The 24564-nt window shown below is 45.1% G+C and overlaps 2 protein-coding genes across 5 annotated transcripts in view; both read right to left on the bottom strand.

Moving 5' to 3' along the window:
• LOC139163072 (histone H3-like centromeric protein A) overlaps positions 1 to 10191 on the bottom strand; it is a 28479-nt gene extending 18288 nt beyond the window's left edge. The window contains exons 1-2 of the mRNA XM_070744018.1: positions 9946 to 10191; positions 946 to 1107 (exon numbers count right to left, since the gene is read on the bottom strand). Of these exons, the coding sequence (XP_070600119.1) occupies positions 946 to 1102 (157 nt within the window). The 5' untranslated portion in view covers positions 1103 to 1107; positions 9946 to 10191. The remainder of the gene's footprint in view (positions 1 to 945; positions 1108 to 9945) is intronic.
• Positions 10192 to 23061: 12870 nt separating this feature from the next.
• The window catches only part of LOC139163010 (zinc finger protein 263-like), a 73474-nt gene continuing 71971 nt past the window's right edge, over positions 23062 to 24564 (bottom strand). For all 4 annotated transcript variants that reach the window (XM_070743900.1, XM_070743901.1, XM_070743903.1 and 1 more), the window contains one exon: positions 23062 to 23975. In XM_070743900.1, coding sequence (XP_070600001.1) covers positions 23080 to 23975 — 896 coding nt within the window. In that variant the 3' untranslated portion in view covers positions 23062 to 23079. The remainder of the gene's footprint in view (positions 23976 to 24564) is intronic.

The raw sequence follows: 24564 nt of genomic DNA, 5'->3' as shown, positions 1-24564 counted from the left end.
CCCAGTAAAGCAGCCTTTTGCAATTGACAGATGGAGATTTTGTCAATTCCGATGGTTTTCAAATGTCCGCTGAGATCCTTTGGCACTGCGCCCAGCGTGCCAAGGACCACTGGGACCACTTTCACTGGCTTATGCCAGAGTCGTTGCAGCTCGATTTTTAGATCTTCGTATTTCACTAATTTCTCTAGCTGCTTCTCCTCAACTCTGCTGTCCCCTGGGATTGCAATGTCGATGATCCATACTTTCTTTTTCTCCACAAACAGGATGTCTGGTGTGTTATGCTTCAGAATTCGGTCAGTCTGAAGTCGGAAGTCCCACAGTAGTTTTGCTTGCTCATTTTCGATCACTTTTTCGGGCTTATGATCCCACCAGTTCTTTGCCACTGGTAGATGGTAGTTCTGGCACAAGTTCCAGTGGATCATCTGTGCCACAGCATCATGTCTATGCTTGTAGTCAGTCCGTGCGAACTTTTTGCAGCAGCTGAGTATGCAGTTGATTGTTTTGTCTGTTTCTTTACAGTCTGCACATTATTATTATTATTATTATTATTATTATTATTATTATTATTATTATGTCAATACAACTCAGCAAACGAGATCACTATGCTGGATTTTGTATTTCATCACCAGTCGGGCGCTTCCCAAGCACCTAGGACTGCGTGATGTAGCGCCGAATTATGTTTGCCGATCCCAGTAAAGCGGCCTTTTGCAATTGACAGATGGAGATTTTGTCAATTCCGATGGTTTTCAAATGTCTGCTGAGATCCTTTGGCCCTGCGCCCAGCGTGCCAAGGACCACTGGGACCACTTTCACTGGCTTATCCCAGAGTCGTTGCAGCTCGATTTTTAGATCTTCGTATTTCACTAATTTCTCTAGCTGCTTCTCCTCAATTCTGCTGTTGTTATTATTATTATTATTATCATTATTATTATCCATATTTCTTACCTGCTGGTTGTCGTGGGGATTGCGTCGGCCCAGAACGACGGGGAGAAGTTTGCCCTCTGCGTGGTGATGTTCTAGGTCGGCCGCGGCCGCGGCCGCGGCGGGGAGGGGTCGAAGGGGTTCTTCTGGAACTGGGGCCAGCTGATGGAGAACGATGCATAATGCCTGGCAAAGAAAATAAACAAATATTGCCTCTGACGATACCTGACCGTCCTTGGAGATTCACGAGTACAGACTGTCCTTGACGTACTGTATAACTACAATTGAGCCCAAAATTCCCATTGCTGAGTGAAACTGTTAAGTGCTAAGGATGCTTGGCTGCATAGCTAGAGGTATAACAAGCAGGAAGAGGGAGATTGTGATCCTGCTATATAGAGTGTTGGTGAGACCACATTTGGAATACTGTGTTCAGTTCTGGAGACCTCACCTGCAAAAAGACATTGACAAAATTGAACGGGTCCAAAGACGGGCTACAAGAATGGTGGAAGGTCTTAAGCATAAAACGTATCAGGAAAGACTTAATGAACTCAATCTGTATAGACTGGAGGACAGAAGGAAAAGGGGGGACATGATCGAAACATTTAAATATATTAAAGGGTTATATTAAAGGGGACACAATCTGAAGTTAGTTGGGGGAAAGATCAAAAGCAACGTGAGGAAATATTATTTCACTGAAAGAGTAGTAGATCCTTGGAACAAACTTCCAGCAGACGTGGTTGGTAAATCCACAGTAACTGAATTTAAACATGCCTGGGATAAACATATATCCATCCTAAGATAAAACACAGGAAATAGTATAAGAGAAGACTAGATGGACCATGAGGTCTTTTTCTGCCGTCAGTCTTCTATGTTTCTATGCTTCTAAGTGAGTTTTGGCTCATTTTATTTATTTATTTATTTAATTGGATTTGTATGCCGCCCCTCTCCGAGGACTTTTATGACCTTTCTGGCCATGGTTGTTAACTAAATCAATGCAGATGTGAATAAAGTGCAAAGTTTATTCACTTCGCAGTGAAAAGTGAATTTGGTTTCCCCAAATTTGTCAGATGGTCACAAAAATGGTATCCTGCAACCCGTCATAAATGTGAGCCAAATAAATCTGACCACGGGGATATTGCCATGGACATGTGGAAAAACGTTCATAAGTCACTGGGGGTTTTTGTGCTCAGGTAACTTTGAATGGTCACTAAAGAAAAGGTTCTAAGTCAAGGACTACCTTAAAACCCTGCTGTTCTGTTTAAAAAAAGTTACAAATCTTCTGTTCCCGGGTCACCCTGACCCGGACCGAAAACTCTTCATTTGCAGTGCTTATGTTTGGTCAATTTGAATACTTTTTTCACTTGGAAAGTAGTCTGAACATTTCTGCACACAATGATATGAAAATTGAACTGAAGAAATTAATCCTTATTGGTTTATTTTGCACATAAATATGCCTCCCCCCCCCCCGTTTTTGTGAAATTTTTTTAGGTTTATTGATAATTATGCCTGCAAAATACATTCTATTTTACTGAAGTTGGTGTGGGATTGGTAGCCTGAACATTTCTGAACATAATGATATGAAAATTGAACTGGAAAAATTGATGCATATTGGTTTATTTTGATGAAATGCACGCCCCCCACATTTTTTTTAAATAGTCTTCACTTTATGGATAGTTTTGCTAACAAAATACATTCTATTTTACTAAAGTTGGTGTGGGATTGGTAGCTTGAACATTTCTGAACATAATGATATGAAAATTGAACTGGAAAAATTGATGCATATTGGTTTATTTTGCACATAAATGTATGCCTCCCCCCATGTTCAATTATTTCAATTTATATAAAAATTATGCTGTTAATTTCAAACTTACATACTTTTTTTTAGTAAAATGGATTTGTTTCATAAAATTAGTTCTCTGGCTACAATGTGGTTGATTTTCAAAAGGATATTCCAAATATTTCTAGCCAAATATGTATAAAAAGTGACAATAATGGCACACAGCAAGGCCGAGGGGGGGGGGGGTGGCCCTTTTGTGGCAAAAATAAACCAATAAGAACCATTTTTTCCAGTTCATTTATATTTTTCTTATATTCATAAATGTTCAATTTAGTATATCAAACCTTTTGGGGGAAAATTCCTTGGGGATTTGTAGCCTTAAAAAATAGAAATTGACACGAAATTCAGAAAGGATGGGGGGAGGGGCTTTTTGATCAAAATAAAAATATAAGTCTCAATTTTTCCAGTTCAATTTTCATATCATTATGTTCATAAATGTTCAAACTAGTTTTCCAGTTGAAAAAGTTTTCAAAAAGACCAAATTCAAGTACCTAAAAAAAATCATTTTGGTCCGGGTCTATATGATCCGAACAGACTAAACGTGACTTTTTTTTTGCCCAGAAAAAAAAATTTCCCCCACCTCCACAAATATTTTTTTGATGATCAGCATTGTTAAATTGAGTAAATGAATGCCTAAGATTTTAAAGAATATTTCGGATTTGGAGCATAAAAAAATAAAAAGTGAAAATGGTTGCAAGCAGCCGAGGGGGGGGGGGAGGCCTTATTTCTGATGTTAAAAAACCAGTAAGAATCATTTTTTTCAGTTCCTTTATATTTTTCTTATATTCAGAAATGTTCAAGCTACCAATCCCACACCAACTTCAGTAAAATAGAATGCATTTTGCAAGCAAAACTATCCATAAATTGAAAAAACTTTCACAAAAACAGGGGGGCGTGCATTATATCAGCAAAATAAACCAATAAGATTTACTTTTTTCATTTCAATTTTCATATCATTGTGTGCAGAAATGTTCAGACTACTTTCCAAGTGAAAAAAGCTTTCAAAAAGACCAAACATAAGCACTGCAAATGAAGAGTTTTCGGTCCGGGTCAGGGTGACCCGGGAACAGAAGATTTTTAACTTTTTTTGCCCAGCAAAAACTAAGCCCCCCACCCCCCACAAAAAAAATTCTCATAGAGAGAACCCCTGAAATGATGAACAGTCATGAAATTTCAAGTTTCAGATATGCAGGGAAAATTTTTTACAGGGACTCAAACTTGGCTTCGGGTCAAATAGACCCGAAACAGAACAGCAGGGTTTTAATTATCATTATCTGTTTCATCTTGTCCCGGCTGAATGGATGAATGTTTTAATTAAGGGTTCTTAAAATAGTTTTATTGTTTTTTAAATTGCTGTTTTCATTTATTTATTTAATTATTTATTTAATTATTTTATTAGATTTGTATGCCGCCCCTCTCCGTAGACTTGGGGCAGCTAACAACAGTAGTATAACAAATCTAATGTTTAAAATAACTAAAAACCCTTATTTAAAACCAAACATACACACAAACATACCATGCATAAATTGTATAGGCCTAGGGGGGAAAAGGGGTAGTTCAGTTCCCCCATGCCTGACGACAGAGGTGGGTTTTAAGGAGCTTACGAAAGGCAAGGAAGGTGGGGGCAATTCTGATCTCCAGAGGGAGCTGGTTCCAGAGGGTTGGGGCCGCCACAGAGAAGGCTCTTAGAAACATAGAAACATAGAAGTCTGACGGCAGAAAAAGACCCCATGGTCCATCTAGTCTGCCCTTATACTATTTTCTGTATTTTATCTTAGGATGGATATATGTTTATCCCAGGCATGTTTAAATTCAGTTACTGTGGATTTATCTACCACGTCTGCTGGAAGTTTGTTCCAAGGATCTACTACTCTTTCAGTAAAATAATATTTTCTCATGTTGCTTTTGATCTTTCCCCCAACTAACCTCAGATTGTGTCCCCTTGTTCTTGTGTTCACTTTCCTATTAAAAACACTTCCCTCCTGGACCTTATTTAACCCTTTAATATATTTAAATGTTTCGATCATGTCCCCCCTTTTCCTTCTGTCCTCCAGACTATACAGATTGAGTTCATTAAGTCTTTCCTGATACGCTTTATACTTAAGACCTTCCACCATTCTTGTAGCCCATCTTTGGACCCGTTCAATTTTGTCAATATCTTTTTGTAGGTGAGGTCTCCAGAACTGAACACAGTATTCCAAATGTGGTCTCACCAGCATTCTATATAGCGGGATCATAATCTCCCTCTTCCTGCTTGTTATACCTCTAGCTATGCAGCCAAGCATCCTACTTGCTTTCCCTACTGCCTGACTGCACTGTTCACCCATTTTGAGACTGTCAGAAATCACTACACCTAAATCCTTTTCTTTTGAAGTATTTGCTAACACAGAACTGCCAATACAATAGTCAGATTGAGGATTCCTTTTCCCCAAGTGCATTATTTTACATTTGGAAACATTAAACTGCAGTTTCCATTGCTTTGACCATTTATCTAGTAAAGCTAAATCATTTACCATATTGCCGACGCCTCCAGGAATATCAACCCTATTGCACACTTTAGAGTCATCGGCAAATAGGCAAACCTTCCCTACCAGACCTTCCCCTATGTCACTCACAAACATATGAAAAAGAATAGGACCCAGAACAGACCCTTGTGGCACACCGCTTGTAACCTGACTCTGCTCAGAATACTCACCATTCACAACAACCCTCTGGTGTCTATGCTTCAGCCAGCTGCAAATCCATTGAACTATCCAGGGATTAAGTCCAATCTTCACTAATTTATCTATCAGCTCTTTATGTGGAACCGTATCAAAGGCTTTGCTGAAGTCCAGGTAGGCAATATCCACGGCACCACCTTCATCCAACACCTTTGTGACATAGTCAAAGAAATCAATGAGATTAGGCTGACATGATTTGCCTTCAGTAAAGCCATGCTGATTTGGGTCCAATAATTTATTGTTTCTTAGGTGCTGATTTATCCTCTTTTTCAGTAGAGTCTCCATCATTTTAACGACAACTGATGTCAAGCTAACTGGCCTGTAGTTACCAGCTTCTTCTCTACTGCCCTTCTTGTGGATAGGCACAACACTTGCCATTCTCCAATCCTCAGGAACATCTCCTGTTAACAAGGATTGGTTAAACAAATCAGTCAGGGGGGTAGCAATGACAGATCTGAGTTCTTTAAGAACTCTGGGGTGGATGCCATCTGGACCCATTGCCTTATTTATCTTTAATCGTTCAAGTTCTTCTAAGACATCGGCTTCTAAGATCACTGGAGCTGAATCCGTACAGTTGGAGGCAATGCTATATCCCTCTATAGTATTATTTTGTAAGGTGTCTTTTGAGAAAACTGAACAGAAGTAGCTATTGAAATGGTCAGCGATCTCCTTATTCCCATTAATGCATGTATTTTTCCCGGTACTAAGCTTCGTGATGCCGCAGTTTTTCTTCTTCTTATCACTAATATATCTGAAGAAGGTTTTATCCCCCTTCTTTAGAGATTTGGCAATTTCTTCCTCTTTTGAGGCTTTAGCAGCATATATTATCTGTTTCGCCTCCTTCTGTCTCATTTTATACACCTCCCTATCAGCTATACTTCCAGACTCTTTATACCTCCTATAGGCAGCCTTTTTTTCATTGACTATAGTCCTTACATCATTGCTAAACCATAGCGGTTTCTTCTTCCTTTTACCTTTAGTTATTTGTCTTACATACAGTCCAGTGGCTTTTAAGATGGCCTTTTTAAATACAGTCCACTGGGTGCTCGCTCATGCCATTTTATCCCTCCCCTTTAATTCATTATCTAAATATTCCCCCATTGCATTAAAATTTGTTTTTCTGAAATCCAATACTTTGGTTGCATTATAGGATTGCTCACAATGAGTTTTTACATCAAACCACAAACATAGATGGTCACTGCAACCTAAACTTTCTCCCACCTTGACATCTGAAACCCAATTCCCATTCGTAAAAACTAAATCTAGAATATTCTCCCCTCTAGTTGGTGTCTTAACCAGCTGTGCCAGAGCTGCTCCTGTAAAGGCCTCTACTATATTCTTACTTTTGCATGTAAGGGCACTGGGGATATTCCAGTCAACATCAGGCATGTTGAAATCACCCATAACCACAATATCTCCCTTTACTGCCATTTGGGTAATTTCATCCACCATCTTGTTGTCATATTCCTCAGATTGCCCTGGAGGCCTATAGATCACCCCAATTCTAATGACAGAACCGTCTTTATTTTGCATGCAAATCCAGAGGGTCTCTAGATCTTGACATGTATTTTGAATTAGTGTTGTTTTTAGAGTTTCTTTAACATAAATGGCTACTCCACCTCCCCTTCTCTCTATTCTATCCTTCCTATACAGTGTATATCCTGGTATGGATATTTCCCATTCATTAGAATCCTTAAACCATGTCTCAGTTATGGCAACCAGGTCCAAATTATCTCTAGATATTATGGCCATTAATTCACAGAGCTTGTTGCTCAAGCTTCGAGCATTCGTGCACATTACACGAAGAACATTCTTTTCATTATTAGTTTGCCCCTTATCATCAACAACTACATCTATTTTATTTGCAGCTCCCTTTTCATAAGCTTCCAAAAACTGCTTTATCCTCATTGGTCGGGGACAGAAATCACCCACATCAGTTACATCTCTGTCCCCTTTACCTAGTTTAAATGCCTGTCCAAAAAAGTTCTGAATTCCTCACCGGGTACCTGGGTACCTCTGTATGATGGATGCAAACCATCCCTCTTAAACAACTCCCTATTAGACCACCTACTGACATCATGACTTACATAGCCAAAACCTTCAGCTTTACACCACTGCTTTAACCACACATTAAACTCTATGATACACGTTGTTTTATCCTCTTGGCCACAAACCGGTAACACCTCTGAGAAAGTCACTGAATCTGCTATTTTACCCAGCTCCACACTTAGACATTGAAAATCTCTTTTTACTACATTGACATTTCTCTGGGACAAATCATTTGTGCCAAGATGCACCACCACATCAATGTTATTACCTTTACTCACAGCCTTGACAATGTTTGTAATCCTCCTCCTGTCCCTGCTGGCAGTGGCCCCTGGGAGACACCTCAGCACCTTCACCACGTCCTTACTCTGTCCCAAATCAACACCTCTAACAGTCGAATCACCCACAAGAAAATGTGTCCTCTTTATATTTCTACTAACTGCACTTGATGGTTTGGTGACATTTACAACAACTTCCCCTTTGAATATCCCCTCATTCTCTGCCTGAGGGGCCTTGCTAATATCTCCAACATCCTTACTATTTAAATCCGCAAGAACAGTATAGGAATTCGATAAAGAGAGACCAAAATTACTACTCTTCCCCTGGGTCCCGCCAGACGACACTGTTTAGTTGACGGAACCTAGAGAAGACCGACTCTGTGGGACCTAACCGGTCGCTGGGATTCATGCGGCAGAAGGCAGACCCGGATGTATTCTGGTCCGATGCCATGAAGGGCTTTATAGGTCATAACCAACATTGCTGTTAGCTGCCCAGGGTCCATAAGGAATTGGGAGGCCTACAAATCGCATGCATGCATAAATAAATAAATTTATTTATTTATTTCCTTCTCTCTCTCTCAACCTCGGCAGATTCTAGATGTTATAGCCAGATTTATCAGTAATACTGATGCGGACTGGAAATTCTGAGGAATGATGCCCACCTATTAGGACATTACCAGATTTGGGGAACTATGCATAAATGCATGGTGCTGAGTGGGTAGCTTGGGGCCAGCCGCTTTTTCTCAGCCAAGCCCAACATGCAGGATTGTTCTTGAAATAATACAAAGAGCAAGAATCTCTTCCTCCTGGTTATGGGAAGAGTATTTTTCAGGGATGATATGAGTGAGAAACCACACCTCTGGCAATGATTCTGCTACAAAGCACTGCACACCAAGACAACTAGGCACAAGAACAGTTTTTTCCCGAATGCCATCACTCTGCTAAACGAATAATTCCCTCAACACTGTCAAACTTGTTACTAAGTCTACACTTCTATTTCTACTAGTTTTTTCTCATCATTCCTATCACCCATTTCCTCCCACTTAGGATTGTATGACTGTAACTTGTTGCTTGCATCCTAAGATTTTTATTAATATTGATTGTTTCTTCATTGCTTATTTGACCCTTAGGACAATCATTATGATTCTTAACAAATCTATATTTTCTTTTATGTACACTGAGAGAATATGCACCAAGATAAATTCCTTGTGTCCAGCCACACTTGGCCAATAAAATAATTCTATTCTATTCTATTATTCTATTCTATTCTAACCACAGAATGTATCCCTAGTCATTTCGGGCTGGTAAATTCCAACTGTGTTTGCAAACACGGGTAAAAGTACTGAGATTCCCTCAAGAAGTTTCAACCACAATAACACAAGCTTCAACCGCAATAACACAAGAGCACGCAACAGATTCAAACTTAATATGAACCGCTCCAAACTTGACTGTAAAAAATATGATTTCAACAATCGAGTTATTGAAGTGTGGAACTCATTACCGGACTCAATTGTGTCAACCCCTAACCCCCAACATTTCTCCCTTAGACTCTCCACGATTGACCTCTCCAGGTTCCTAAGAGGCCAGTAAGGGGCGTACATAAGTGCACTGGTGTGCCTTTCGACCCCTGTCCAATTGTCATTCCTTTCTCTCACTTATCATATATATTTTCTCTTCCTTTCATATATTCTCTCCTCTAAGTTCACTTTCACCCTCATTTATATTACCACATGTCTATTTTTCTTCCTATGTATTTGTGTATTGGACAAATGAATAAATATAGTTATAAAATAAAATAAAGTTGTTGGGTTTTTTTAAAGGGGGACATTTCTGTTAATGATCAAACCCACCCCACCCCCACGGGTCTGCTGAATGCAGTTAATAAACCAGACCCTGAGTCGTGGGGATTAAACCAGGAGTTAAACAAACCTTTTTTCTTTTCTTTTACGGGAACTATTCAAAGATCTCAGCTGGCCAAGGAGGCTGAATACAGATTTGGACCAAGGATCCGCTACCATTCCCGCAAATGCCCCAGAGCTTGCAGAAAGTTGGGGGTAAACACTGTGACGTCTCTGCTGCAGAAAGCAATCCAGGGCCTCTCGGTGACGTCACAATGCTCAGAAATCCCAAATCGGATTCTCACCTGGAGCGAGAGAAGGGGAGCGGCGACGAGGGATCCACAGACGAGCCTCTTCCTCGTTCCCTTCTGCTACATTCGACCTCCGCGCCTCGCTTTCCGAGCCCCGCCCCTCGCTTGAGAGAGCCAATCCACTCTTTAGAAAATGGCGTTTGAATCTTCCCGGGGGAGGGCGGGGGAGAAGCCGGCCAGCGCTAACCGAATCTCCCAATGAAGAGGCGGGGCCGCCTGGGCGGGGCCTGAGACCTGGAAAGGGATGAAGGCTGTTGTAACAGTTACGCCTTCGTCTTTGGAGGTCGATTGATTGACGCTTGACGTGAAAGGGACCCGAGGCCAATAAACGAGACGGAACACCTTCTCTTCCCCGCCCCTCGGGAATTCTTGCGCTACCCTTCGAACCCGTTGTTTTCAATTGGACCGTTTGAATGTCGCTCTTATCCAATCAGACGGCGAGAAAGGGGGAAACGCAGTTGATATACGCGGATAGTCGGTTTGCTCGTTTTTCAAGTTGGTGTCCTCTAAAAGCACCATCTAGTCAGTGGTTTCGGATAAAGGGCGCAGTAATCTTAACACAGGGATCCCCTGCCAACCTCTGGGTTGAGGCCCAGTACAAGGCCTGGGGTCTTATTTGGAAAAAAATCATTTTGAAATGAATACCCCTGGAGATCAGAATTGGGTATCCAGATGTGGATAACTGGGCCTTGAATCCTTAGAGGCGGTAATGAATGTGAAATAATTTAGCTGTTTAGGTTTGTTCCCTCTTCCAGTCTACCTCATATGGTTGCTGTGCTAAGGTTGAACACAGCCTTGTGGTGTGACCTGAACAATCTAGAATTGAACACACTCAAAGTCTTAAAAATGGTGATAGACTTTAGGAGGAACTCTCCCATCCTACCACCTCTCACAATAATAATAATAATTAATAATAATAATAAATTTATTAGACTTGTATGCCGCCCCTCTTAATAGTAGAGACCTTCAAATTTCTAGGTTCTATCATATCTCAAGACCTAAAATGGTCACCTAACATCAAAAACATCAAAAAAGCACAACAAAGAATGTTCTTTCTGCACCAACTCAGGAAGTTGAAACTGCCCAAGGAGCTACAGAGGAATCACTGAGTCATCTGCACCTCTATAACTGTCTCGTTTGGTCCTGCAACCCAACAAGACCGACACAGACTTCAGAGGATAATGAGAACTGCAGAAAAAATAATTGCTGCCAACCTGCCTTCCATTGAGGATCTGTATACTGCACAAGTCAAAAAAAGGGCAGTGATAATATTTACTGACCCTTCACATCCTGGACATAAACTGTTTCAACTCCTGCCCCCAAAACAGCACTGCACACCAAGACAACTAGACACAAGAACATTTTCCCCCCAAACACCATCACTCTGCTAAACAAATAATTCCCTCAACACTGTCAAACTACAGTGGTACCTCAAGATACGAACCCCTCGTCTTACGAACAATTCGTGATACGAACCCGGGGTTCAGAAAAAATTTGCCTCTTCTTACGAACTTTTTTCAAGTTACGAACGCCAAACCCGAACTTCCGGGTTCGGCATTGGGAGGCTCCTGGGAAGCCCCCGGGCTGTTTTAAAAGGTGACCGCCGGGCTGGGGGGCTTCCCAGCAACCTCCCGAATCCCGAACTTTTGCCGAACTTCCAGGTTCGGGGTTCGGGGGGGTGCTGGGAAGCCCCCCAGCCCGGCGGTCACCTTTTAAAACAGCCGGGCGGCTTCTCAGGAGCCTCCCAACGCCGAACGCGGAAGTTCGGGTTTGGCGTTTGGCTTCCGGAGGCTCCTGGGAAGCCCCCCGGCTGTTTTAAAAGGTCACAGCCAGGCTGGGGCGCTTGCCAGCAGCCCCGACTCCCTGCCGCTCGCCCATGGCCGGCAGAAGATCGCTCTTGCCCGGCTTCCGCGCGAGGCATCAGGTCAGCATTCTGTGGGGCGGGCGGCGGGGAAGCCGGCGGCTGTGGCAGCTGCTGCAGGAGGCTTTCCCCCTCCTCGTCCGCCGCCCGCCCGCCCAGAATGCTGACCTGATGCCTCGCGGGGAAGCCGGGCAAGAGCGATCTTCTGCCGGCCATGGGCGAGCTACAATAAGCTTCCACGCCCTCGCCCGTGCCTGGCGGGAGGTGAAGAGTGCTTTGCCCAGTGCAAAGTTGACAGCAAGCAGCTCCGCAGTCCCCAAAGGAGGCTTAACCCCGCCCCTCTGTCCCACCCCTCGCCCGTATCCGGCATAACTTCCTCCTGCCTATCCCCGCTCTTCTGCCGGCCACGGGCGAGGGGTGGGACAGAGGGGTGGGGTTAAGCCTCCTTTCGGGACTGCGGAGCTGCTTGCTGTCAACTTTGCACTGGGCAAAGCACTCTTCAGCTCCCGCCAGGCACGGGCGAAAGGCGAGGAAGCCTATTGTAGCAGCTGCCACAGCGGAGACATTTGGGGTTTTGGCTGGGGGGGGGAGGGGAAGGCAGGAGGTCCGGCCCTTCATTTGCCCTCCCAGCAAAAGACAAAGCCGCACAGCTCCGCATCGCCGAAGGAGGCTTAACCCCACCCCTCTGTCCCACCCCTCGGCCGTGGCCGGCAGAAGAGCGGGGATAGGCAGGAGGAAGTTATGCCGGATACGGCCGAGGGGTGGGACAGAGTGGTGGGGTTAAGCCTCCTTCGGCGATGCGGAGCTGCGCGGCTTTGCCTTTTGCTGGGAGGGCAAATGAAGGGCCGGACCTCCTGCCTTCCCCTCCCTCCCCAGCCAAAACCCCAAATGTCTCCGCTGTGGCAGCTGCTACAATAGGCTTCCTCGCCTTTCGCCTGTTTCAGCTTTCCATCCATCCACGTCACTTCGCCGCTAAATCGTATGGCAGCAAACAATCTTTGGGGTTTTCGCTGGGGGGAGAAGTAGGACCTTCCTAACTTCCTCCCCCCCCCCAGCGAAAACCCCAAAGATTGTTTGCTGCCACACGATTTAGCGGCGAAGTGACGTGAAGGGATGGAAAGCTGAAACCGGGCTGTTTCAGCTTTCCATCCATCCACGTCACTTTGCTGCTAAATCGTATGGCAGCAAACAATCTTTGGGGTTTTCGCTGGGGGGAGAAGTAGGACCTTCCTAACTTCCTCCCCCCCCCCCAGCGAAAACCCCAAAGATTGTTTGCTGCCACACGATTTAGCGGCGAAGTGACGTGAAGGGATGGAAAGCTGAAACCGGGCTGTTTCAGCTTTCCATCCATCCACGTCACTTTGCTGCTAAATCGTATGGCAGCAAACAATCTTTGGGGTTTTCGCTGGGGGGAGAAGTAGGACCTTCCTAACTTCCTCCTCCCCCCCCAGCGAAAACCCCAAAGATTGTTTGCTGCCACACGATTTAGCGGCGAAGTGACGTGAAGGGATGGAAAGCTGAAACCGGGCTGTTTCAGCTTTCCATCCATCCACGTCACTTTGCTGCTAAATCGTATGGCAGCAAACAATCTTTGGGGTTTTCGCTGGGGGGAGAAGTAGGACCTTCCTAACTTCCTCCCCCCCCCCAGCGAAAACCCCAAAGATTGTTTGCTGCCACACGATTTAGCGGCGAAGTGACGTGAAGGGATGGAAAGCTGAAACCGGGCTGTTTCAGCTTTCCATCCATCCACGTCACTTTGCTGCTAAATCGTATGGCAGCAAACAATCTTTGGGGTTTTCGCTGGGGGGAGAAGTAGGACCTTCCTAACTTCCTCCCCCCCCAGCGAAAACCCCAAAGATTGTTTGCTGCCACACGATTTAGCGGCGAAGTGACGTGAAGGGATGGAAAGCTGAAACCGGGCTGTTTCAGCTTTCCATCCATCCACGTCACTTTGCTGCTAAATCGTATGGCAGCAAACAATCTTTGGGGTTTTCGCTGGGGGGAGAAGTAGGACCTTCCTAACTTCCTCCCCCCCCCCAGCGAAAACCCCAAAGATTGTTTGCTGCCACACGATTTAGCGGCGAAGTGACGTGAAGGGATGGAAAGCTGAAACCGGGCTGTTTCAGCTTTCCATCCATCCACGTCACTTTGCTGCTAAATCGTATGGCAGCAAACAATCTTTGGGGTTTTCGCTGGGGGGAGAGGTAGGACCTTCCTAACTTCCTCCCCCCCCAGCGAAAACCCCAAAGATTGTGCCTTTCTTTGTTGCGCTTCCACCAGCATGGCCTGGCTGGCAGCGGAAGATGTAACCGAGCTCACGGGGCTGGGCTCGGCTCCCCCTCTTACCAGCCCAGCAGGCAGCCGCCATGGAAGGCTCCGTTCCCTGTCGGCCACGGAGACCGGCCCCGTGGGCTCGTTTACATCTTCCGCTGCCAGCCAGGCAGCGCAACGAAGAGAGGCATTCGCTTTCCTCCCGCCGGCCCCTCAATCGGGCCGGTAGGGAACAGAATGGAACCAGCCCAGAAGCAATAGACGCAGGATCGGGCCGGCAGCAGGCGCAGGGCGAGGCAGCAGGTCTGCATCCTGGGCAGGCGGGCGGGCGGCGGGCGAGGAGGCGCGGCCGAGCGGCGACAGCGGCGGTTCTCCTCACTTCGGAGAGCTTCCTGGGCATGAAAACGCACGAATCCAACAAGAACGAAAGCCAGGAAGCTCTCCCTGGCGGAGACCGCCGGCCCCTCAATCGGGCCGCCGTGACGGGGACCACTGGCCTGCCTAGCGGGCTGGGAGGGAGGTGGAATACGGGAGGAGGAGGAAGAGGAGGAGGAGGGAGGAAGGAGAGAGAGAGAGAGGGAAGCCGCCCGGCTGTTTTTAAAGGTGACAGCCGGGCGGCAGCGTTTTTTTGCGGTTGTTTTTTTTTTGTTGCACGGATTAATTGACTTTACATTGTTTCCTATGGGAAACAATGTTTCGTCTTACGAACCTTTCGTGTTACGAACCTTTCCCTGGAACCAATTAAGTTCGTATCTTGAGGTTCCACTGTATTTACTATTCACTACTATTTACTACTACTGCTACTATGAGTATTGTATTGGCAGTTCTGTGTCAGCAAATTTCAGAAGAGAAGGATTTAGGGGTAGTGATTTCTGACAATCTCAAAATGGGTGAACAGTGCAGTCAGGTGGTACGGAAAGCAAGTAGAATGCTTGGCTGAATAGCTAGAGGTATAACAAGCAGGAAGAGGGAGATTGTGATCCCGCTGTATAGAGCGCTGGTGAGACCACATTTGGAATGCTGTGTTCAGTTCCGGAGACCTCACCTACAAAAAGATATTGATCAAATGGAACGAGTCCAAAGATGGGCTACAAAAATGGTGGAAGGTCCTAAGCATAAAACTTATCAGGAAAGACTTAATGAACTCAATCTGTATAGTCTGGAGGACAGAAGGAAAAGGGGGGACATGATCGAACATTTAAATATGTTAAAGGGTTAAATAAGGTTCAGGAGAGAAGTGTTTTTTATAGGAAAGTAAACACAAGAACAAGGGGACACAATCTGAGGCTAGTTGGGGGAAAGATTAGAAGTAACGTGAGAAAATATTATTTTACTGAAACAGTAGTAGATGCTTGGAACAAACTTCCAGCAGACATGGTTGGTAAATCCACAGTAACTGAATTTAAACAAGCCTGGGATAAACATATATCCATCCTAAGATAAAATACAGGAAATAGTATAAGGGCAGACTAGATGGACCATGAGGTCTTTTTCTGCTGTCTATCTTCTATGTTTCTGTTTCTACTATTACTACTAGTTTTTCCCCATCATTCCTATCACCCATCTCCTCCCACTTATGACAGTATGACTGTAACTTATTGCTTGTATCCTTAAGATTTTTATTAATATTGATTATTTCCTCATTGCTTATTTGATCCCTATGATGATCATTAAGTGTCGTACCTCATGATTCTTGACAAATATCTTTTTCTTTTATGTACACTGAGAGCATCTGCACCAAAGACAAATTCCTTGTGTGTGCAATCACACTTGGCCAATAAAGAACTCTATTCCATTCTATTTGTCCGATATAATGTAGGGATGCCCACTTGAAGGGGGGGTTGGACGATGACCTACAAGGTCCCTTTCAATTCTAATAAATAAATAACTTGTCTTGCCACCATTGTTATGTAAATCACTGCAGGAATCAGTGGCGGGATTAAAAAAAAAATTACTACCGATTCTGTGGGTGTGACAGGAAAGATACTGCAAAATCCCCATTTCCTCCCAATCGGCTGGGACTCGGGAGGCAGAGAATGGAGGAGGCAGGGCCCATTAGAGGAGATATTTACCCATTCTCTGAACTATTCAAAATTTCTGGTTCTCCCCAAGTCTTCCACCTCTTCTATCCCTCCAGACTTACTGTGGGGACTTGAACGTCCCCAGTCAGCAGCCATGGGAACTTTTGGAACGGCAATACCAAGGAGCTGTACTACACCAAGATGTTGGGCTGAGGGGAAGGAAGGAGACTTGAAGGATTTCAAGGGGATCAGAGTCAAGCAAGTAAAGACGGAAGGATTCAGAAGGGAAGGGAATCCCCTGTAAAAAATATGATTTCAACAATTGAGTTATCGAAGCGTGGAACTCATTACTGGACTCAATTGTGTCAACCCCTAATCCCCAACACTTCTCCCTTAGACTCTCCACGATTGACCTCTCCAGATTCCTAAGAGGCCAGTAAGGGGCGTGCATAAGTGCACTGGTGTGCCTTTCGTCCCCTGTCCAATTGTCTTTCCTTTCTTTCACCTATCTTATATATTCTCTTCCTTTCATATATCCTCTCCTCTAAGTTCACCTTCACCCTCTTTTATATTATCACATGTCTATTTTCTTCCTATGTATTTGTGTATTGGACAAATGAATAAATAAATAAATAAACTCCACGTTTCTCCCCCTCCCTTCTTGCACATGGGGATGACCCTTCCTCCTCCTCCCTCCTCTTGCAGCGCCTTTGCCCATCTCCATAGCCCTGGTGTAAGAGATGTCTGGAGACCAAAGGGATGGCCAGGAAACTGGGCTCCCATCCCTCCTTTTTCCCCTTTCCTCCCTCATCTATAGGTGGAGGAGGAAAGTTCTCTGTGTTTAACTCCTTAGCTGAAGCTGCTGAGAGGAGAGAGGGGGCAACTGGAGCGCTTCCGAGCAATGCCAAACTTCCATCCGGGACCCGCCAGAGCAGCTCATGGTCATTATTATTATTATTATTATTATTATTATTATTATTATTATTAATTAGATTTGTATGCCGCCCCTCTCCGTAGACTCGGGGCGGCTAACTACAGTAAAAAACAATATAAATAGATCTAATATTAAAAGTAGTTTAAAAACCCCAATTTAAGAAACCAATCATACATACAAACATACCATGTATAAATTTTGTAAGCCTAGGGGGAAGGGAATATCTCAATTCCCCCATGCCTTGATGACAAAGGTGGGTTTTAAGGAGCTTACGAAAGGCAAGGAGGGTGGGGGCAACTCTAATATCTGGGGGGAGTTGGTTCCAGAGGGTCGGGGCCGCCACAGAGAAGACTCTTCCCCTGGGTCCCACAAGACGACATTGTTTAGTCGGCGGGACCCGGAGAAGGCCAACTCTGTGGGACCTAACCGGTCGCTGGGATTCGTGCGGCAGAAGACGGTCCCGATGCCATGAAGGGCTTTATAACCAACACTTCATAACCAACACTTTGAATTGTGACTGGAAACCGATCGGCAACCAATGCAGACTGCGGAGTGTTGGTGTAACATGGGCATATTTGGGAAAGCCCATGATTGCTCTCGCAGCTGCATTCTGCACGATCTGAAGTTTCCGAACACTTTTCAAAGGTAGCCCCATGTAGAGAGCGTTACAGTAGTCGAGCCTCGAGGTGATGAGGACATGAGTGACTGTGAGCATTGAGTCCCGGTCCAAATTATCACCTTCCAAGAAAAGCCAAAAGATGGAAACCAAGCACTGGAATTCTTTTATATATATAAATATAAAAACAGAGACTGACAATCACCGAAACAGTAAAAGAAACATGCAGTCGCTAATCCACAGCTACCATAGGTGCAAACTAGGAAGGCATTGATGCTGAAGAGGGGTGAGGCAGACTTTCAGAGGTCATCTGACTACAAGGTCCATCATCCTTTAGCCATGCAGTTCTTCACTGGTGATGCTACCACTTCCTCAATTACTAATCTTATAAAGCACATCAGGAGGAATCCTGTAGCACCTTTTCTAACCCATTGTATTAAAAGGTGCAGCTCCTGCAAGCCTTTTCACAAAGTTTCTTGGTCTGCAAAGGAGCAATTAAATGCCTTCTGGTTTTTCGGCCCACTGTAGACTCGCAAGGTGTCTTCACAATTATTAAGTGTTCTGTCTGGGTCACTCCGGAAGTTATGACCAACCCAAAAAGATAAGCCAGACACACCGGTTGAATCCAAACACAGTTTTATAAAGATAAAGAGAAAAATAACCAACAGAAAATGTCCTTACAAGTCAGGAAAACACTGGAACTCCAAACAGATACACAAAGGCAATTGTCCATACAAAAACACAGGATCCTTGATGATAAACGAGGCTGTTGCTAACAGGCACAAACCTCCCACGGGTCTTCAAGACTGTTGGGCCACGAGCCAGGAACAGAAACGCTGAGAGACAACGCAGATTACAGCAATTCCACTCAGATAACACTCCACACTGTCAAAAGAGTTTGCCTGCCTTATAAACCCTTCCCTGCTAATGAGGACCACGCCCAAGCCCTGGTGTTCCTCATTCAACGCTGATAATATCTATTCAGTTGCTGCCTCCTTTGATCTATGCGTCGCATATCAATGACAGCTTGTGCCTCATCATCCAATGACTCTAGAGACTCCAAGCTACTTGCTGGAGAGAGCCCCTCCCCAGGGCTCCCAGGCCCCTCTTCCTCGTCACATTCCTCTTCGCTCTCATCCTCCCCCGGGCATGGAGCCAGCAGAGACGCAGCTGGTCTTTCATCTGACTCAGGCTGAACCACAACATTAAGGAGGGACCATTTCCTTGCTTTCTTCTCACACTTTAAGGGGTTTAATCTGTCAACACGTTGTGTCCAAAGCCAAGTTGATTTCCTTTTTCTACGGGTGGAATTACATACCCTCAAAGATAAAAAGAACCTAGGCACCGTTGTGATAGGACCACACAATAGTGCTGCATCACATACCCAATCTAATTGAGTTAACTTCATAACCCTCTTCACAAACTGAGATCAGGAATAAGGTGTGGGGGGGGGTGACTTCACATGAGAACATTTTCCCTGTCTCTAATTGCACTAATTTTCAGATATTTCAGATGGGCAGAAGTGGCAAAAATAAAGAGAAGGACATAAGGTACTGAACAATACTTATTTCTGGTTTGATTTAACACTGAGGATGGTTTGAAACAGCCATTATCGGATTTCTTAGCATCTATCTTTTTACATTAAAAGCTCCTGTTTAAAGTTCATAGTATAATTCATTGTGTCATTTTGGAGAAGATGCTCATAGCTTTGTAATTCTTCCACTGCAAAATATGACTTTAAAGAATTATTTTATTCATTTATTTATTTATTGGACTTTTATGCCGCCCCTCTCCGAGGACACGGGGCGGCTCACAACATATAATAAAACAATACATTACATTTTGGGTCCAATTACCGTATTTTTCGCTCCATAAGACGCAGTTTTTTTCCTCCCAAAGTAGGATGAAAAATCAGCTCCGTCTTATGGAGCGAAGATGCAGGCAGGGGGGGGAGGCGCTGGAGCAGAGGGGGGGCGGCGATATCCCAGCAGCCAGATTCCAAGCCGCATTCGCCTTCCTCCGCCGCCGCCAGCCGGAGCGAGCTGCTGGGCTGCACGTGGCGGGAGAAGCCCGGAAAACGCCGGAGCGCTGGGCAGCACTACCGCCGCCGCCGCCGCCGCGGGGAGAGGCGGGCATGTGAGCTGGCGGCATTGGGCTTGGTGGAAAGTCCGGGGGCAGCTCCAGCGACTCCCCTCCCGTGGCTGCTGTTGAGGCGGCAGTGAGAAGCCCGGACAACGCCGGAGCGCTGGGCAGCACTGCCGCCGCGGGGAGAGGCAGGCATGTGGGCTGGCGGCATTGGGCTTGTGGAAAGTCTGGGGGCAGCTCCAGCGACTCCCCTCCCATGGCTGCTGTTGAGGCGGCAGCGGCGTCCGCCTCCGGCGCGCGGCTCTCTCTCCATTCTTCTCTTTCCCCCTCTCGGGCTCCGAATGCGGCGGCGGGAAGAGGAAACGAGGCGCAAGGCAGTGCGTCTGCAGGAACGGGTGGTGGGGTGCCGTTGTTGTCCTCACGGCGCAAAGCCACACAGTCCCGGATCGCTTGCTTCCCCGGCCTGCAAGCCGGCTGCCTGGGAAAGCGTTTTTCAAATGCGCTGTTATTGTAATAAATATTTTAGCCCACTTTTTGGCTCAAAATATTTTATTTCTATTTTCCTCCTCTAAAATCTAGGTGCGTCTTATCAGCAGGTGCGTCTTATAGAGCGAAAAATACGGTAATTAAATATAAAATCTAAAACTAAAAACCATAAAAACCAGACATTCCCATTCAGTCAGATTTCTCTCAGCCCATTCATCGGCCAGGGGGCAAGAATCTAATGGCCCCAAGCCTGGTGGCATAAATGAGTCTTAAGACTCTTACAGAAGGTAAGGAGGGTGGGGGCAATACGAATCTCTGGGGAGTTGATTCCAGAGGGCCGGGGCCCCCACAGAGAAGGCTATTATTTATTTTTTATTTATTTATTTTATTAATCAGATTTGTATGCCGCCCCTCTCCGCAGACTCGGGGCGGCTCACAGCAATCGCCATACAATGTAAACAAATCCAATATTTAAATTAATTTTAAAACACCACAAGTTAAAACCAATTATATCTTTAAAAGGGGAGTGGGAGGGAGAGAGAAGGACAGAGACAGAGGGTGATTCTCAGTGTAAATCAAAATCTCTCTACATCCTACAATTTCCTGACTGATTTTCTGCAGCTATCAAGAATTTAGAACATGGTGGCACACATCAAAGGGAGGCAGCTTCACTCATACTGGCCAAGAATGATTTTAAGTAACCGAATAATAATAAACAAGAGTTGGAAGGGAGCTTTTAAGTCATCTAGTCCATCCTCCAATCCAAGCAGCACACTGTACACAATTTCTTTCTTTCTTCTTCTTTTTTGATAGCTCTGCTCTACACCATTTCTGGGAGACCAGTCCGTTCTTGAAAGCTTCCAGTGATGAAGCTGCCAAAACCTCTGAAGGCAAGTTGTTCCATTGGTTCTTTGCTCTCACTGTCAGACAAAAATTTCCTTATTTCTAAGTTGAATCTCTCCTTGTTCAGTTTCCATCTGTTATTCCTTGTCTGGCGTTCAGGTGCTTTGGAAAAAAGCTTGACCCCTTCCTCTCTGTTACAGCCCCTCAAAGTATTGGAAGGTTGCTATCATGTCACTCTTGGTCCTTGCCTTCACTAGGCTAGCCATGTCAAGGTCCAGCAACCGTTCTTCATATGTTTTAGCCTTCGGTCCCCTAATCATCATCATTGTTGCTCTTCTCTTTCGAGTCTCAACATCTTTTTTATACTGTGGTGATCAAAACTGAATACAGTGTTCCCTCGATTTTCGCGGGGGATGCGTTCCGAGACCGCCCACAAAAGTCAAATTTCCGCGAAGTAGAGATGCGGAAATAAATATACCATTTTTGGCTATGGACAGTATCACAAGCCTTCCCTTAACGCTTTAAACCCCTAAATTACCATTTCCCATTCCCTTAACAACCATTTACTCACCATTATTACTGGTACTCACCATTGAATAAGACACTTAGTAATCCTGATATTTATAAACATAATTATTTATTAACAATAATTATTTTTTTTGTTATTTGTTTGCAAAAGTTATTAGTTTGGCGATGACGTATGATGTCATCGGGCGGGAAAAACCGTGGTATAGAAAAAAACCTGTGAAGTATTTTTTCATTAATATTTTTTGAAAAACCGTGGTATAGGCTATTCGCGAAGTTCGAACCCGCAAAAATCGAGGGAACACTGTACTGTATTCTAGGTGTGATCTTACTAAGGCCTTATAGCAGTGTTTCCCAACCTTGGCAACTTGAAGATATCTGGACTTCAACTCCCAGAATTCCCCATCCAGCATTCGCTGGCTGGGGAATTCTGGGAGTTGAAGTCCAAATATCTTCAAGTTGCCAAGGTTGGGAAACACTGCCTTATAGTACCTCGCTTGATCTTGATTGAATCCCTCTGTTAATGAAACTTAGGATGCAGCGCTTAGCCATGGACACTGTAAACGCAACCTGGTTGCCAAGTGCCCAAAATTACAATCAAGGTGATTGCAAGAAGGAATGGCAACCATCAGATCAAATCTGGGCCATAAGTACCCTAGGGCAGTGTTTTTCAACCAGTGTGCCGCGAGACATGGTCAGGTGTGCCGTGAAGCTCAGAGAGAAAGAAAGAAAGAGAGAGAGAAAGCAAGAGAGAGAGAGAAAGAAAGCAAGAGAGAGAGAAAGAAAGCAAGAGAGAGAAAGAGAACAAGAGAGAGAGAGAAAGCAAATGAGAAAGAGAACAAAAGAAAGAGAGAAAGAGAGAGAGAGCAAGAGACAAAGAAAGCAAGAGAGGGAGGGGGGAGAGAGAGAGAAAGACATAGAGGGAGGTAGGGAGGGAGAGAGAAAGAGAGCAAAAAAGAGAGGAAGGAAGAGAAAGAAAGAGGGATGGAGAGAGAGAGAAAGAAAAATGAAGGAAGGGAGGGAAAGAGGGAGGGAGAAAGAAATAGAGCGAAGGGGAGGAAGAGAGAGAGAGAATTTTTTTGTCCAAACTTTTTTTAGCCCCCACCCCCCACCCGCTCAATGTGCCCCAGGGTTTCGTAAATGTAAAAAATGTGCCGCGGCTCAAAAAAGGTTGAAAATCACTGCCCTAGGGAGGTTCATCGTAAAAGATTATTGGTCCTAAATTGAACACAAATCAAATCTTTATAGCATCCTGGTTTACCAGTTAACCAGAAACAACTTGGCTCCCTCCTTTTTGTGTTCTTTCTTGACCTACGCCATGTTATACCCACTACATACACCATTTGCTATCACAATAGCAATAGCCCTTACCTATATACCGCTTTACAGTGGTTTACAAAAGTCAGCATATTTCCCCCAACAATCTGGGTTCTCATTTTACCGACCAAATCGATCTCCCTCCTGTCTCTTGTCTAAAGTGCCCCGTTTATAGCTTCTCCCTCGCATGGATTTTCTGATGCCGGGAAAGGTTAAAGGAACTGGAGAACGTTTTCCCGCACTCGGGGCACCTGTACAGCTTCTCGCCACTGTGAGTCTGCATGTGCTTTTTGAACTCTTGGTTCTGGGGGAAGCTCTTCCCGCACTCGGAACAGATGAAGGACTTCTCTACGTTATGCGACACCTCGTGTTTAGCAAGCTGCGACAGGTCCAGGAAATTGTTCCCGAAGTAGTTACGCTGGCGGGGCTTCTCGCCAGTGTGTGTTCTCCTGTGGGTGGCAAAGTAGGAACTAGAAATGAAACATTTCCCACAATCCAGGCATTGGTATGGTTTCTCGCCCGTGTGGGTCCGCCTGTGCGTGGTGAGGGAATAGCTGTAAGCGAAGCATTTCCCGCAGTCTGAGCATTGATAGGGTTTCTCCCCGGTGTGAATTCTCTCGTGCTTCCTCAGCTGGCAACTCGAAATGAAGCTCTTCCCACAGTCGGAGCAGACGTACGGCTTCTCCCCAGTGTGGGTCCGCGTGTGCGTAATGAGGTCCGACTTTTGGTTGAACCCTTTGCCGCAGACGGCGCATTGGTGAGGCCTCTCCCCCGTGTGAGACCACTTGTGGATCACCAGGTGCCGCTTCTGGCTGAAGGTTTCTCCGCACTCGGCACATTTGTAAGGCTTCTCCCCTGTGTGGGTCCGCTCGTGAATCATCAGGTGGGAGTGGCAGTCGGAGAGCTTCCCACAGTATTGGCATTTGTGCAGTTTTTTCTTGAGTGCGACCTTCTGGCTCCTCGCAGGAGAGTCGGAAGTGGCCCTCATCCGCTTGCCGCTGTTGTACGTTTCCTTGGGCAAATCTGTCACTTCTCCAAGGAAGTACTGTTGATGGTCGGAGCTTCCTAAAAGAACAAGCAAGTTAGGAAGGTATTAATTACAGTGGACAGAAATTCAACGGAAAACTCAGTTGAAAAAGTTTGGGTGCGGGGAACATAGAAACATAGAACAGTGTTTCCCAACCTTGGCAACTTGAAGATTTATTTATTTATTTATTTATTTATTATTTAAATTTGTATGCCGCCCCTCTCCGCAGACTCGGGGCGGTGCACAACAAAGTGAAACAATTTACAACAAATCTAAATTACAGTTTAAAAATATTTTAAAAAACCCATTTTCTAAACAAACATACAGACAGACATACCATTCATAAATTCTATATGCCCGGGGAAAATGACTCAGTTCCCCCATGCCTGACGACAAAGGTGGGTCTTAAGGAGTTTACGAAAGGCAAGGAGAGTAGGGGCAGTTCTAATCTCCGGGGGGAGTTGGTTCCAGAGGGTCGGGGCCGCCACAGAGAAGGCTCTTCCCCTGGGGCCCGCCAACCAACATTGTTTAGTTGACGGGACCCGGAGAAGGCCCACTCTGTGGGACCTAATCAGTCGCTGGGATTCGTGCGGCAGCAGGTGGTCTCGGAGATATTCTGGTCCAGTG

The sequence above is a fragment of the Erythrolamprus reginae genome, chromosome 2, assembly GCF_031021105.1.
Source record: "Erythrolamprus reginae isolate rEryReg1 chromosome 2, rEryReg1.hap1, whole genome shotgun sequence".
Lineage (NCBI taxonomy): Eukaryota > Metazoa > Chordata > Lepidosauria > Squamata > Dipsadidae > Erythrolamprus > Erythrolamprus reginae.
Note: the sequence above shows the minus strand (reverse complement) of the source record. Positions and strands in the feature narration are given on the sequence as shown.